Source organism: Neophocaena asiaeorientalis, unplaced genomic scaffold (assembly GCF_003031525.2).
Source record: "Neophocaena asiaeorientalis asiaeorientalis breed wild unplaced genomic scaffold, Neophocaena_asiaeorientalis_V1.1 scaffold162, whole genome shotgun sequence".
Lineage (NCBI taxonomy): Eukaryota > Metazoa > Chordata > Mammalia > Artiodactyla > Phocoenidae > Neophocaena > Neophocaena asiaeorientalis.
The window spans coordinates 3,263,573-3,280,931 of record NW_020172637.1 but is presented as its reverse complement, the minus strand read 5'-3'; the positions used below and the strand labels follow the sequence as shown (position 1 = coordinate 3,280,931).

Genomic DNA, 17,359 nt, shown 5'->3' with positions numbered 1-17,359 from the left:
AACCACTTCTCAGGCAGAGGTCAAGTCCCCAGCTTCTCAGTTCAGTTCCCTAAATACTTACAGGAAGCAATCATGTGCTAGGCACTGTGCTAGCCCTGCGGATAGACATAAAATAAGACACAGCCTCTGCCTTTGGGGTGGATAAGACTGACACATACATAGATGGCGCAGCCTGATTAATGCCTGTTAGCAGAATGACCAGGAGGGGGTGGGGCACAAGGGGCGGCATTTAATCGAGATGCTCTTTCTGCCTCTCAGAGTCCTTTTGCCTTGTAATGGTGGCCACTATCTCTTTGAGATTTCTGAGGATTATTCTCCCCAAAAGGTGGATGTAGTCTCCATCCCTCCTTCAGCCTGTGAAAACCTTTGAAATATAGCACCCAGGGCTCCAGTACCACTCATTTCCCCTTGGTTCACTAAAGGGAATAATCGACATGTAACCACATCACACAGGTTCCAAATTATTCCAAAGTCCTTACAACATCTGGGTCATTCCTGACTCCCTGGAAACCTTACTGAAGTTCTTCCATCAACCTTTATTCCTAAGAATGAAGCTGTCACCCTCAACCATGGACATACAGGCCCCAGAAATGCCCCTCTTTGGAGCAGGATAGCTTGAAGAAAGCAAAAGGAACAAAACTATAAGTGCCTCTTCTTGTGAAGTGTTCATTTTACATCTGAAAGACCTTACTATTGTTGAGAACAATTTCTGGAATCTCTGGCCCCTAAAAGAATGGTCACCTAGAACATTTCCTCTCAAAGATACTTTCATTCTTTCCACTGCCAAATAAAATCCACACCGAATTAAGTCTTTTCAACCTAATCATCTAATCACTTTAATAAAATGATGCAGAAAGTTTGGGCTTAAAGTTGCCTCCATGCTGGAAATCAGGCCTGCTCTTGTTACATCGTCTGCCTGTAATAACACTACAGAAATGTGAAACACCTTAGTGCCTAGGAATGTCTTTGATATCTTCCTTTTTCAAAATCAAATCAGAAAAAATAGGTGTTAGATCCTTATTTGCTTCTCTGTTATACACTTGAGAGCTTGTGCGTGATGCCCATGAAACAAATTTGGGGACCCTAGGAAGGAAAACCACAGCTTAAACGTAGGTGCTGAATTCAGATAAAATAGAGAAGCTGAGTATCTCCACACCTCGGGGTTTATTTTTAAAGGTGTAGATACTCGTCCAGAAGAGCACACAAACTCTCAGCCATAGGAGTGGAAAGTAATGCCTTCTTCTGAGATAATTGTTTTAAAGACCCTTCCACAGGGGCTTGTGTAAGAGGGCTTGTCTGCCAAATCCAGGACCAAATACACACACACACACGTATGTACATATAGACAGATACATATATAGCTCACTCACTCTATCTATCTATCTATCACCTTGCTGCCCAGTGAGTAGTTAACTCCTGGCCTTGATATGCCTATAGTGTTTACACTGATACTATACAACCACAGTGATGAGTCACAGCCAGAATCATAGTTGTTCTTGACAATGACATATGACATAGTTGTACCTGTCATTTTCACAACTATTTCTGGTCCCTAATTCAGGCAGCCAAGGGTTTTCTGGGAGAAGCACCAGCAATAACTAGGATGTTAGCAATAAGTAAGATCCTAGAGGAAAATTCCTAACATGTGATCCAAGGTCTTGCTTACGGGTCATGGACAGAGCCAAGGCAAAGGCCCAGCAACTCCAAATAATTGTTTTCTTAAAAATGTGCAAAGTTTGCTGTCCCTGTTACTTCATCCAAATTCACCCCTAAAAACGAAGAGAGGATGGTATCTTAACCAAAAAATAGACTCTAAAAATCCTAATAATTAGACGGATAATATAAAATGAGAGAACTCACTATTTTTAGGTTCAAACACAATTACTGCATCAAATTGATTTCCTAGCCACAGAGAAAATTTTACCTTTAAAAAATAGCTGTTGCTGGAAATTCCCTGGCGGTCCAGTGGTTAGGACTCTGCACTGCCACTGCAGGAGGCCCAGGTTCGATCCCTGGTCAGGGAGCTAAGATCCTGCAAGACACTCAGCATAGCCAAAAGGTAAATAAATAAAAAATTTAAAAAGCTGTTGCTGAGCCAGAGATGAAACAAAGCCCCAGTATAAGCAAGCAGGTTCTAGGATAGCCAGGGGGGTCTAGGAGTCCACTCCTTAAGTTTAATGCCTGAGCACTCATGGGGGCCTGTACAAAAAGATGATATCCCGGATAAGGGGGCCTCCCTCGTCTGTGGGATCCACAATCCGATCTGTACCGCTTGGGTTCTCTTAACCTCGGCCAGGCAGGTTGAGTTTCATTTTCATTTTACGCCTGCAACCACGTCTACCTACACAACTACGGGTGTCACCCTGACAAGTTATCATTTCTCCATATAAATTATCAGCACTATAATTTATTTTGAAAGAAGAGAGCGTTCCACGCATAGAAATTATTGTGTCAAAATTCAAAGTAGATTTAAATATAAATACGTGCCAGGACGCTATGGGTCAGCCCCGAACGGGGAAGACAAAGGACATGGCAGAAAGGCTCTGTGGGGCAGCTGTGAAGTGCTCAGGCTCAGGCGCTGGCTGGCTGCATGCAGTTCCAGGACCAGGGCTCTTATACAAAGGCTTCAGGCAGCCATAAGGGACGGCTGCAGGTACAGAATAAAAACTTGTTTTTGCCTGAGTAAGGCAAAAGGAGTCTTGCTTATAAATTGGTGTTTTCTTTCAGTCTCCCTCCTACATATCAATGGGTTGCTATAGGTAGTTTTGTCTTTGACTAGGAAGGGCAGCAGTAGTGGCCATTAATTATCATAGCCTCAGCACAAACATGGGACCATTGTTTCGTTGCTGGGGTGGACCCTGGGATGCTGCAGGCCGAAGGGGGGGCTTTTTTTTTTAACGTGCTAAATTATACGGAAGCCACAAGAACAATTAACAAGGCAAAGTAAAGAAAGAATAAGCCATATTTAACGTGGAAACAGATCTAGAAATGGCATGTGAATTACTTCTGACGCTTTTTCACGAGGTGAACAAAGAGGTGAATTTTATAAAGTACTGTGAGCTTTTGCTTCTGGCCCTTAAAAGCAAGATAACTTGTTTGCAGTCTGCTGCCTTGTGACAGAGCAGAGCTGAGGCAGAGGCCTGGTCCCAGGCACCTGGGAGGAGCAGCTGAAGAGCGGAATCCCTCTCCTGACTCCAGGCGAATGGGAGCTGCACTGCATTTAGTTTCTCAAGTATCATGCAGTTCCTAGGAAGCAAAAGGTTATTATTTTTTTTAACGTAACATTTAATTTAAGAGAGGCATCAAATTTGTCGAGTGCTTAGTTCATTGTGTCTTAGGGCCACTATGGTTATGGCTGAAGGGCAGAGCTTCTGAACCCTCAGGGGGCTTGGCGCTGACTGGGCAGTTAGACATCCCAGGGCCCGCCCCAAATAACCAAGTCTGCATTTAATCCTCAGGAAAGAAATGTTATAGAAGATAATCCTCAGGACACAAAATCAAGTCTCAGCAAAAACGGTCCAAATTTTGAGTTGCTGCTTGAGTTGGTAAGCCAATTATCACATAATAAGAATTTTCTATTTGTTTTGCTCCTGACCAAAAAAGAAAAAAAAAAAAGCTTCAACCTTTATTCTGGTTTGTTCTTCCTTTTTTCTTGAAAGTTTCTCTTAGGGGGAAAGAACCCTCCAAATATAACTGGGGGAAATCCAGCCAGTAGATTTTTCTTTTGAATAAATCCTGGTCTAAAAAGAAGTTGAGGCAAGAGGATGGACGTGTAACATCTCGGCAGCAAGAGCCATCTCTGTGCTACTCCTTGCTTTTCTGATAGGACACTAGGACGGCATTTAAAGAAGTGGTACGTGGATGTGAAGGTTCACAGGGTTTAACCGACCCATCAGCTATGGTCTGACTTCAAACGCTGAGTATAATCAATATAACTTTTAGGGCTCTGTCTTTCCGTTTAGAAAGGGTAGTAGTGGGTGAAGCAGGTGCAAACAGGCAGAGGCTTGGTCCTGTGCGACAGTAACACAGTGCATGCATGCTGTCTAGCATTTCTGCAACACACATCCACATTTATTATCACGTTTCAATCACAGAACCCTGTAAGTCAGGTGTTAGAACCCACATTTTGTAGAGGAAGAAGTAAAGTCAGAAAACTTAAAGGATTTCCCTAAGGTCAGACAACAGGCAAAGAGAGAATCTTGAATCCTGCAGCGCAGAGCTCAGCCCCAAGGTTCTTTCCCAGTCACACAACACCCAGGGCCGGTCCGCCTACGGTGAATGGTGCAGCCGTGGACCTCGCCGACCCCGCGCTCACTCATCCCCAAACCCAACCCCAGGAACCACCAAGGAGGAGGGCATTTACATAGTGCAGTCATTATGATAGAATCTCATCCGGCTATTGGTAATAATACCTGACAATGGTTTTAAGACAACGAAAGAAGTTTTGACAACTGAAACCTTAAGTCAAAATGATGATAAATATTAGATCACTCCAGTATTTTAAAAATATGTAAATACACATAAAATATAATGTGGGCTGTAAGCCAACTGCCAAGTGGGATATAGATGTATTTTTTAACTCATTAGATATGTCTAAATAGGCATTATATACAGACCATGTGTTTGAAAGATAAAACTTAACCAAGAACAGTGCTTATAGTATTTCAAACAGAATGAGTTTTCTGATTTTTCTCTTAAATTACTTTTACATTTTAATTTTAGTTCATGGAATGATGGTTGACATTCCAGGTGAAGATCTCATGGCATTACACGTTAGTACTGTCATATTTTATTTGGGGCAGTGTGGGGCAGACCTAGGCCTGGAGGGGAAAGAGGAAATTGTGTTCTAGGAGTTTTAATCTTTCTAGGCTCAAAAGACCATTAGATTTTTAAAACACCATTCGACCTTTAGATTTTTAAAAATTGAATACTGTAATTGTTTTCTGTTGTAAAGATACTAATTTTACAACTTTTCAAAAGTACAAATATAAGGAAAGGAATTACCTAGTCCCAGTAAGGAAAATTAATTTCTCCATACATAAACATAGCACAGTTAATATCAGGATGTGGGATTTCTTTACACCAGTGTATGGCTTTTCCCTCTGCATTACAAAATAAAACAGGACTTTGATATATAGAAAATACGGACCACCTGGCAACCTAATTACCCAGGAGTGGCGGGTTCACAGGTACTTTTCCCTAAACATGGAAAGAAGAGCCTGAGTTTCGGTGGAAACCGGTGGAAGGTCTTCGGTGGACGACCACCTGACTCAACCTGCATCCTCACTTCCCATCTCCTCCTTTCCTGTCAAATCTGAACCGCTCAGTGTCAAGACAAAAGGATTTGACAAAAGCCCTGCCCTAAACGACTGACCACAAATTTATGTTTTAAGTTTATAGGTTGTCACTAGCCAATATTTCATGGCCACGCTTTCCTCATATTGTAGGTGGTTTTTAGATGACTTGAGAGACAGACTACAGGAATGGGGCCCAGCTCACTGCATGGGAGAAATATTCATAAAGTTTGGAAGCCAGTTGAACATATACGCCAATTTCTTCAACCATTACCCTGTTATTCTGAAAACTATGGAGAAGGTAAAAGATTGAGTGACCATCCAGGCACTTATTAGCCCTTCTGAGCTTGAGAGGAAGTTTCATGTGTAACCCGAAGGACTAGAATTACCAGGAAAGACTTCTCCTCTACTCTTGGCTTCCAGATCTTCTCTGGTTTACTGTGAGCTCCTTGAGGACGGGGACCCTGACTTACCTAATTTTGTGTCGCTATGGGCTGGCACAGTGCTTGACCCAGCAGCGCCCTGGAACTGGTTGTGGGACTGAACTAATCCTCATGCAAAAAGCCAGACTCCCACCTGTCCCAGTTACCCTGGGGCTCGGTCACAGGAACATGTTTCACAATGAGACAGAAGCAAGACTGTTAACCCTGATTCCATGCTGCCACTACAGGCCTGGGTGGCCTGGGCGAGTCCAGCTCTCTCATGGAGAAAAGAAATTCATAATCCACACATTGGAATAAAAACATTCAATGTGTGAAATCTCACAATGAAATAAGGAGTTCCTTTGTCTTACATTCCCGAGCGAGTGTATTATAAACAGTTGTCCCTGTTGTGACTCCTGCCATACACTGTCTGAGCAGGAATATGCAGCTCCCGTCTATGCCCCTTGCTGCTCTTGTTGGGATCTCCTCTGATGGCAGTAGGATACCTCTCTTCCCTCCTCAGTTTACATCAAAAGGGTAGCAGGAGAGGCACCCTGTGACGTGGTGGTGCACTCTGCCACTGTCCCCACGTCCAGTGTGGCCATGTCCACCTGTCTGCACTGAGGCCCTGAAGGGAAAGCCTGGGGCTGGGAAGTCTCTGGACGATTCCTGACCTCAGACATTGCCCTTTGCTGTCCTCTTCCTGCCCCACCTGGGGAGTTTAAACACTGCAGGACAACTCGATTATGTGAAAGTTGCATGAATAAAGCAATTTCATAGAACTGACATTTAGGACAAGAACTGGAACAAAGCATCATATATTATTACAGGCAAGTTTGTGCCAACATTTTTATAGTTATGGATAATAATGTATCTATTTCACTAGCATGGGGGTGAATATAAGTAAGCACGCAATAAATGTTAGCTCTTAACATTTCTGAAATCAGTGATTATTTGACTTCTAGAAATTAGCATTACTTCCATCTGAGAAAAATGAGGTAACTTCCTGGGGGCTGTAATGGTGATGAATAATACATTTTAAAACAGATATTAAGTATAGTGGAGCACCTTTTTTTTTTTTTTTTTTTTTGCGATACGCGGGCCTCCCGCTGTTGTGGCCTCTCCCGTTGCGGAGCAACAGGCTCCGGACGCGCAGGCTCAGCGGCCATGGCTCACGGGCCCAGCCGCTCCGCGGCATGTGGGATCTTCCCGAACCGGGGCACGAACTTGTGTCCCCTGCATCGGCAGGGGGACTCTCAACCACTGCGCCAGCAGGGAAGCCCCTGGAGCACCTTTTTAATGTTGCTGTGGAAAACATGCTTAACAGCAGTATTACAGGTGAACCCATTAATAGTCTCTTACTATTAGGAAATAACCTTTATTGTGTGACAGGCACTTTACGGATAGGATTCGCCCCCTCCCCACTCACTGCAAGGTTAGATATGATATCCATGAGAAAACTGAGGCTCAGAGAATTTAAGTAACTTGACAAAGTCACATAGAATTAGATAGAATTAAATTAGAATTCTAATTCTAATCCAGGCCTACCTGCACACAAAGCCCATTTTCAGTTTTCTATACTTATTAAGTTCAATGAATAGGGTTAGGTTTATGGTATAATTAAAACACTATACTTAGGATATCAGTAAGCACCTATAGTGTTAATAACACTGTGATTAGATGTAGATGTTGCCTTTTTGCTTTTGAGTGCTTCACAGATGGTGCTCGCCTGGTGGAACTGAATGCTTCAAAACTGTCTTATAGAGATTTGACAATATAATGCTCACCTTTAGTGCAGAGAAATGATACCAGCACTCCGAGCTTTCCTGAAGAGGCATGATAAGACCATTGTTACAAAGATGCTGAGGTTAGCTCTGAGGGAGAGCACAGCCGGGGCATCCCAAGTATGGGCGTTCTCTGGATGTCAGAAAGAGACCAGGGCTCCCTTGTCTGTGCCTCATACAGCCTTCCAGAGCTGCTTTTGCACCCATCCCGAAGGTCTGAAGAATATATTCATCTTCTCTACGCTCTGAGGCTTCACACTTCTGCAGAACATGTTGACCACGGGACTTGACCACTGCAATTGAAGTAATCAAGCAATACAAAGGTTGCATAGATCAGGTTGGCTGCTGCTAAGAGCCTGTGTCCTTTAAAAATGTAACAGTGCTTTTGTGTACTCTACCTCAAAGATCCTGAAATACCTTATCCTCCTGGGGTATTCTTTACTTCAAAGTCTTTCATCCTTTTAATGTGAAATCATTGTATTCAGTGATTTTGAGCACAGAGGGCACCTATTCTAAACCAAATCACATGAGACAATGTTTTCAGATACCCGTAGAAGTACAATAAAATCTTATTAATACAAAAGTTTAAAAAATGGAGTATTTGGGTGATTTTTCTAGATAACTAAAAGAAAAGAAAAAGTGTAAAACCCTTTGTTTCTGAATGTACTTTTTCATGTATTAATTAACTTTCCTGCCTAAGTAAGTACAGCTATATTCTGCAGGAATTCAGCATCCTGGAGTACGGTACTATCATTCTGAAAATATCACTGTGACATGCACAGTGCATGGGAGTCTGGGCTGAACGTAAATGACAGCTCATTATGCCCAGAAGAAATATTTGAATACAGTGTTGTCGCTAGCCTCATTGTTTTAAAACATATTGGGTACAGGAAATGGAGATTCTCATAATAGTTTATGAAAATACCATGCCCTTATCAAGAGCCATAAAATATTTTAATCTATTTTTTATGTATAAAAATATCACAATTTCATTTTCCCTAAAATCACTTTGTTTTCTAGTTGAAGCAGAACGTCAGTATGAAAGATCAGCTGTCAGACATAGAGAGGATCATCTGTGGGTGCCCGGTATGTATTCTGATGCACTTGCTCCATCTCAGGCTCATGAATTATAACCTCAAGTCACTGGCAAAAATGAGACATACAGATTTTGATTCAGCTAACATCCATTGAGTGCCTGCTGTGTGCCAGGGGCTGCCAAGCTCTCATATTCCACATCCCTGTTATTGGCAAGGATGCTAGATGAGAAGAGGCACAAGTGGTCTTGACCCCATCCCATAACTTCTCTGCAGTCTTAGCACCTTTCTTGGGACTACTGTGATCATGACCCCCTTTGAGGAATGGGGCCGTGTCTTTACTGTTTTATATCTCCCTGCACATAGTATCTGGTGCAGGATTCTGCCCACTGAGGACATCAGCGGGAATCCTAGAAGTCCTCTGCTGGCTATCTGTTACCTACGGAATATCATCTGGTCCCATTCTACCCTCCTTCTCACTGCCTCGCCTACCACCTTATGATCAAACCACATAAATCTACTCACAGTTCTCTAATAACGTGAGCCTCTCTTCACACATTTGTGCTTTGCCCATGCTCTTCCTTCTCAGAAATTGCCTTCTTTTCCTACTCCACTGGATAAACTCCTATTCATCCTTTTAAGATCCATTTCAATCTTCGTCAGCTTTGTAAAGTATCCCACAACATCTCCAGTGTGAGCTGCCCCTTCCTAGGTATTCTGCAGCACCCTGAAGGTCTCTGCCACGTTTTCCTTCAGTCCTTTATTCACAAGATTGGGAGCTCCATCAGGTATGAACTATGATTTACGTGTCTTCTAGTATTCAGCATATACTAGGAGTTCAATATATGAATTATATTGAATTAAAATATCAGTTGACTGGAAGTGTTATTGTTATTTGCTCAAACTGGGGAAGCAAGGTGGAGTTGTTTGGGCCTAATTTAGATCTGCACATTTTGATAGAGAAAGAGGTGGAGTTGATTGGATTACAGAAAATCCAAAATCTTGGAACTCAGAGAGCCCACAGAACTTTACCTTTGGATCACTATACACATCAAGTGATCATCTCCATGGCTAGATCAGTAAAAGGGCCTGACTTCTTAACTTGTAACATTTCATTCACCTCCTTTTCTCCATAGATCCCTTCTGACTCACCCCACCTCCACCTTATTTTTGATGCTAGGAAAGCATTTATAATAAAACAATGTTTTCGATAGTTTAAAAATTAGACTACACCCTCAAATATAGTTTTCACTGTTTCACAAACAATGCTTTTTCATAACTGAACTGAGTTCTACTCAACACTTACATCTTCTGGGATATAAAATGGTTCTTCAGTAGTGGAAATTATTTTCTAAAAATTTATATATTTCTAATTTTTTTATTTCATAGACTCTATCAGAAGTAAACAGATATCTGATTAGGGTCCAAGATGTAGCCCAACTTCACTGCTGTGATGAGGAACTAAGTTTCTCTTTAAGGTAAATATCTAACTATCCTATGGCTATGACTGTGTCATATTTATCTTGTACCCAGAATCCAGTACGCCTGTCATATTGTAAATTTACGATAAGTCTTTGTGTTGAACTAAAAAGTTACACACACACCCCTCTCTGAGACGAAGTAAGGTGTTTTATCACCTTACTCGCATACCAGGCAGCTACTGGGTAGAATGGAAGAAACTAAATTGTCATTGCCGGGACCACTAACTCCACTGAAAGAGGAATTCTGAAGTTTGGTCACTTTCCTATTGAGAGGAGAGCCAAGTGTTGCCGGGTATCACATGGATGATCTGCTCAACTCTGAGAAAGAGAAGACCAGTTGATTATCCGCAGTTAGTTACTGAGGTCAGTATTCAGAAGGTCTCACCCTAAGACCACCATGGTATTGAGGTCTCACATATCTAGTTTGTACAGTGCTCACAGTGTAAGAGCTATTGTGACGAGAGGGTGCTAGCATTCCATTTCCTCCTTTAGAACAAGGATGGGCAACCTTTTTCTGTAAAGGGGCAGATGGTAAGTATTCTAGGTCTTTCTTGCTGAATGATCTCTGTGGCAACTACCTAACTTTGCTGTTGTAGCACAAAAGCAGCTACCTAAATACAGTACATAATGAATAATACAATCTTCAAAAACAATACAATACCTAAGTGAATGAGTGTAGCTGTGTTCCAATAAAACTTTATTTACAGAAGACAAGGGGTGGGGCCATAGTTTTTCAATTCCTGCTTTAGAAACTTGTTTGCCAATCTATGTTTTCAGTATTAATGGCAAAGATGATAACTCAACAAAGAGCAACCAAATGGAGAGGAATTAACTGCAATAAAAGAAATGAAAATTGGTTTGCCTGTTATTTCAATGAATATTTCAGTGAATGTTTCCCAAAGGCCCGGGGCAGGGTGGTGGCAGTGGCAGGGGAGGGGGGAGGTTGGAAGAAACCAGTCCCTTCCAGTCCCTTCACCTCATCCCCACCTGGAGCGGATAGTAAATGAAAATCAAATCACACAGTTGTGTCACTTTTCTCATTGTCATGGTGTTTTTGTTTTGTTTTGTTGTTTTTGGTCAGTAGCAATAGAAATGAGCTACAATGGTAGAAGGAAACTAGCTGTCAAGCCAGCAATTCTAAACGCACTGGTGTAGTAGGAGACATGCTAGGGATTATACCAGTTTTTATTATTAGAATTTATTTTACCTTCGTATATTCATTCTCAAACACTCTTCCTTTATGTAAGTCCAAGTTTCTGACATATAATTTACCTTTTCTCTGAATAACTTCTTTTAACATTTCTTGCTAGGTAGGTAGATCTGTTGGCAATGAATTCCCTCAATGTTTGTTTGTCTGAGAATGTCTTTATTTCTCCTTCACTTCTCTTTTTAGATTTTTTAAAAAAATGTGGACCATTTTTAAAGTCTTTATTGAATTTGTTACAATATTGCTTATGTTTTATGGTTGTTGTTTTTTGTTTTTGCTGTGAGGCATGTGGGATCTTAGCTCCCCAACCAGGGATCAAACCTGCACCCCCTGCATTGGAAAGTGAAGTCTTAACCACTGGACCGCCAGGAGGAAGTCCCTCTCCTTCACCTTTTTTTTTTTGCGGTACGCAGGCCTCTCACTGTTGTGGCCTCTCCCTTTGCGGAACACAGGCTCTGGACGTGCAGGCTCAGTGACCATGGCTCACGGGCCCAGCTGCTCTGCAGCACGTGGGATCTTCCTGGACTGGGGCACGAACCTGTGTCCCCTGCATCAGCAGGCAGACTCTCAACCACTGTGCCACCAGGGAAGCCCCTCCTTCACTTTTTAAAAAAAAATTAATTAATTAATTTTTGGCCGCGTTGGGTCTTCGCTGCTGGGTGCAGGCTCTCTCTAGTTGCGGAGAGTGGAGGCTACTCTTTGTTGCAGTGCGCAGGCTTCTCACTGCGGTGGCTTCTCTTGTTGTGGAGCATGGGCTCTAGGCACATGGGCTTCAGTAGTTGCGGTGCATAGGCTCAGTAGCTGTGGCTCACGGGCTCTAGAGCGCAGGCTCAGTAGTTGTGGCACACAGGCTTAGTTGCTCTGCGGCATGTGGGATCTTCCTGAACCAGGGCTCGAACCCATGTCTCCTGCATTGGCAGGCGGATTCTTAACCATTGCACCACCAGGGATGTCCCCTCTCCTTCACTTTTGAAGGATACTTTTTCTGGCTACAGAATTCTAGTTTGGTGGGTTTTTTCTTTCAACACTTACTTCACTCCCCTCTCTTCTTGCTTGCATAGTTTCCAAAGAGACATCCAGTGTAACCGTTACCTTTGTTCCTCTATAAGAAACATGTTTCATTTTGTTTTGTTTTTCATTGTTGTCTCTGGATACTTTCAAGATTTTATCTTTCTCTTTGATTTTCTCGAATTTGTATGTGGTATGTATAGATTTGGGGGGATTTATCCTTCTTGGTATTCTCTAAGCTTCCTGGACCTATGGTTTAGTGCTTGTCAATAATTTTGGAAAATTCTCAGCTATTATTACTTCAACTATTTCTTCTGTTTCATCCTTTTTCTTCTCCATCTGATATTCCCATTAGACATTTCTACACCCATTGTAATTGTCCCACATCTTTTGGATATTCTGTTCCCTTCTTTTTTACTCTTCTGTTTTCTTTCTATTGATGTAGTTCAGGCTCACTGATTCTCTCCTTGGCTATGTCCAGTCTGCTGATGAGCCCAGCAAAGGCATTATTCATTTCTATTATGGTGTTTTTGATTTCTAGAATTTCTTTTTAGTTCTTTCTTGGAATTTCCATCTGTTTATATTACCCATCTGTACTTACATGCTGTCCACTTTTTCCATTAGAGTTCTTAACTTAGCTTATCTTAGTTATTTTAAACTCCCTGGTCTGATAATTCTAACAACATTTCTACCATATCCGAGTTTGGTTCTGATGCTTGCCATGTCTTATCAGACTGTGTTTTCCTGCCTCTTAGCATGTCTTATAATTTTTTTGTTGAAAGCTAGACATGATGTATTGGATAAAAGGAATGAGGTCAATAGGTCTTTAGTATGAAGTTTTACATTTATCTGGCTAAATGTTAGCCTGTATTTACCATTTGTTGTAGCTGTGGTGTCAGAGGCTAAAATTTTCATTTTTGTCTCCCCTGTTGTCTTTGGGTTTTCCTAGATGTTCCTTAAATAGGATTTGAACCTTGCAGTCCTTTTCAGCTAGAATACCTTGTTATTATAGCTGTTGATGTGGTAGGAAGATGTGAGGGGAAGGGAAGAGTTGTATGTCCTGTCACTAGGTCTCGGGTTTTTAGTGAGACTGGACCCCTGGGCTACGGCCTTCACAAGTGTCTGTCAGCTTTTTTACTTTTATTTTATTATATTATTATTATTATTATTGTTAGCCACCTCTAAGATGAGACAGGACGGTTAGAGGTAGCTGTGGGATTGGGTATTTCCCTTTCCTCATCTTGGTTAGATTCTGGTAAAACTGTTTCCCTTGAAGGCAGGCCTTTGTTAAGAGAATAGAATAGGACTCTGTGGGCATGTTTCAAATGGTTACTTTCTCCCTCCCCATAGGAAGAATGAGGGTATTTTTCTGAGTTTCATAGTGAGAATCTGGTAAGGCTCCTGGAGGTAAAACTCCTGCAAGTTTTAAACTCATGCAAGGGCGCGGGGGTGTGGTGTGGGCCAGTGCTAGGCCTCCAGGAATTCATAATCTCTTGAACTAGTTCACACTCAGGCTCTAGCAATTAGTCAACTACCCTTTAATATTCTTACCTGATGCTGGCTGCAACAGCAGTTTCTGCTTTCAGTAAGCTGCGATTCTACGTATCAGCTTGTCTCTTCAGCTTTGGGGTGGTAATCTACTTTATAACCTCACTTCTTCGATGGATCTAAGAAGAATTGTTGACTCTTGAGTTTTCAGCTTCCTTTTTGTCGTGCGATGCAAGTGATGACTTCCAAGCTCTTTACACGTCCAATCAGAAGTCTCAAATATTAGAATTTAGACTTCTGCTTTAGTATTTGGACAACAGTACATTTGAGAGTTTCAGGAAAACAGGGGAATACTACATTATTTTACACTCTAATTACAAGGTACATTTATGTTTAAGTAGGCACTATCTCAGTGATTTGCCAAGCAATAAATACAAATGTAATTTTACATTAATATTTAAATTAAGTAAATGCAAAAAAGGTTCATATTCCAAAAGTTATCACAGAACATTTAGGCTGAAACCTCATTTTCTGTCATTTTAGGAAGTCATATGAAACCCAAGAAATGACATTCCCACGATTTCTATCAGGGATTTCTACTTAGAAGAAAGTCTGCTTATATTTTCGCACACAGTGCCAACTCACATGAGTCTAAAGCTTTATAGTTTACCACATATTTTAACTTCTCTCATTTGATATACTCTTTACAATCATTTGGTGAGGAAGGCAGGAATGGAACCATGTTATGCGTGCGGAATCTGGACTTGAGTAACTTGTCTGAGGTCACATTACTAATAAGTGCTTGTTTAGAATTCAAAACCAGGTCTCAGTGTTCTATCCACTGATTAGACCAGCAGGTGGAAAGATGAACTGAGACTTCCTCATAATAAACTCACCAACATAGCAAAAAGTACTAAACAAATTACCAATAAACAAGAGCAGTGACACAAAAAGAACAAGTAAATATTTGTACTATAAATGAAAAAATTTGCTCTGCGGTAGAGATGAAGTCGCAGTCATTTTAGAGTTAGGGAATCTGGAGGCATTTTTCCCTCTCTGGATACAGCCTTCAGAGTTCTGGGTTTGTTAAGCTTTTATAATACATTATGTACCTTGGAATTTTTATATTATTGTTTTTTTCAGAAACACCAATTTTCATCTATGTGACTTTAAGCTTGCTGATTTTTAGCATTTTTGTTTATTTTTGTTCTCCTTCTAATGGGGGTGTCGCCAAAGATGCAAAAGTGGAGCCCTCTAAGACTGGTGAATACAGGCATGGCTTTAAATCACCAAATAGAGCCATCCACTTCTCAGACCCCCCGAGTCCTCTTGAGGAAAAACACTACTACACTACCGAGCATGTATACTGTTAACATTCCTTTTGGCTTACCCAAAGGGACCTAGAGTCATTTACCAGGGCAACTAGGCACTGGGGAAAGAGAAATACCCAGACTTCTCAGGGATACTGGACTCTGGCTCTGAATTGATTTTTATCCTGGCAACCCAAAAAGCCACAATGATCCACCATTCAGAGTTTTGGCTCAGGTCCGCTCACAGAACCAATGACCTACTGTTGTCTGTTCATGCCAAAGTTGTGCTCTGAAAATTACTTTCAAAGTTTTATGTATTTATGGAAGTTGGGTACTTTGTCTCTTGGTCTGGCTAATGTAGTAATTAAACAACAAAACACTTCTTGAATGGTGTTAAGAATTTAAACTATGGTTGGCTGAGTCACTGAGCCTATTTGTGAATTAGCAAAGAAATCCTATCCAAGTTCAAGGAAAGAACTCTAACCTTGGAGTTGGTTCCTTTGAATGTGAGCAGAAGCAGCTTTATGAAACCCTAGTAGGATCCAGAGCTCCCATTTCAGTTGCTCCATTATGTCGGTATGAAGGGCAAGATTACTTTTTTTACACATGCAGAAGAACTAAGTTTTTTAAAAAAGATTCTGTTGTTTTTTGTCTTTGGATGAAAATTACTGGAGATCTTGGGGGGGGGGTGTAAATGGCTTTCGGAAAGCTTTATTGTAGGTAAAATTCATTTATATATAATTTAAATAGCACTTTCCTAATCAGATTAAAATAATAAAAACCTCTTTGTGCGTTTATCTTTCCCTTCTCATGTCCTCAGATTACAAGTGGCCTCAACGCCAAGCTCAAGTTAATGTGCCTGCTCCTTCCCTCCTCTGGGCCATCCACCCACCCAGTCCAAGTGGGTCACAAAACTAGAATTCTCCTTCATTTACCTCTACTTTCAATGCTGTCCCTTCCAAAGGAAAAAAACAAACATCTGTTTACCAAGCAAACACCCCTTTCAAAGCTACTTCTTCAAAACACTCTTGTAGGCACATTCCCTGGTCATTCAGATAGAACGGCAAAGTTTTATTATAGCTTTGAACATTTTTCTAAAATGATATCATGATTCTTATCAGTAGTAAAAATATTGCCAAAAAAGGTTCAAGAATATGGGTGAAGTTCTTCTGCCTATTTAAAGTGGCCATTCACCATATACAGCCCACCACACACCGATTTAAACACACCCCATCTTTCTTGATTCCCCTCTCCCTCATCCCTAGCTCTATGTGCTCCATTATTCTCAGAATAACCTATCAAATGGATCTAGAACATTACTTCTTATAAACTATGAGTAAATATGAAGCATCCCACTCCTTCCAGCCTAAATAATCACAGAGGTGGGAAGGAAATGTTTGAAAAAGGAAGTTAGCTCCAGTGATTGGATGACCACTGCACTTCTATCTATCCGCACACCTAACGTGACCTGTATTTCCTAACACGCTCCAAAGAGCTGAACCTGAAGTATAGCACTCCTTAAAAATGTTTAACTCCCGATCTAGTCCTCTGCCTACGTCACACGCATGACTGTAATAAATAAACAACTTAAGTGCCTCACTAGTCAAAGTGTGGTCGGCATATCAGCATCACCCAGGAGCTGTTAGAAATGCAGAATCTCAGGCTAGTCTAGCTCTACCGAATCACAATTTGCATCTTAATAAAATCTCTGGGTAATTCAGATGCACATTAAAGTTTGTACTATATATGTCAGAGCCATTATAATATAAAGTGGATTCTAAATGTGAATTATAACAGCTTTTATTGAGAACAACCTGGAAGTCTTTGATAAAAATATATATGCCATTTGGCCAGTCAATCCTACCCTTGGGAATCCTGATAGAAATAACAGCACACGTAAGGAATTTGTTTTTATGTAAGGAAATCGATTTATCCCAACATTGCTCACAGTGGCAATTAAGAAAGAACAAACGAAAGGAGGAAGACAGAGAGGGAGGGACGGAGGTAAGAAAGAGACCTGAGCTTGTCAACAAAGCAAATGCCCATCAAACGGGGAAGAGTCGGATAAATCATGGTTCATCCACACTATTAAGTATCACTTAGTCATTAAAAAGAACTTGAGGGCTTCCCTGGTGGCGCAGTGGTTGAGAGTCCGCCTGCCGATGCAGGGGACACGGGTTCGTGCCCCGGTCCGGGAAGATCCCACATGCCTCGGAGCGGCTGGGCCCGTGAGCCATGGCCGCTGAGCCTGCGCGTCCGGAGCCTGTGCTCCGCAACGGGAGAGGCCACCACAGTGAGAGGTCCGCGTACCGCAAAAAAAAAAAAAAAAAA

At 41.5% G+C, this 17,359-nt stretch overlaps 1 protein-coding gene and 1 non-coding gene across 2 annotated transcripts in view; both read left to right on the top strand.

Annotated features, from left to right (window-relative positions):
- Positions 1-17,359, top strand: part of ECT2L (epithelial cell transforming 2 like) — a 75,219-nt gene that overhangs the window by 54,202 nt on the left and 3,658 nt on the right. Inside the window, 7 exon segments of the mRNA XM_024739418.1 lie at positions 3,459-3,545; positions 5,401-5,595; positions 7,510-7,583; positions 7,682-7,782; positions 7,785-7,837; positions 8,521-8,586; positions 9,924-10,012. Coding sequence (XP_024595186.1) covers positions 3,459-3,545; positions 5,401-5,595; positions 7,510-7,583; positions 7,682-7,782; positions 7,785-7,837; positions 8,521-8,586; positions 9,924-10,012 — 665 coding nt within the window.
- Positions 1,952-2,024, top strand: TRNAG-GCC (transfer RNA glycine (anticodon GCC)). Its single transcript has one exon. It is a non-coding gene; the product is annotated as a tRNA-Gly (tRNA).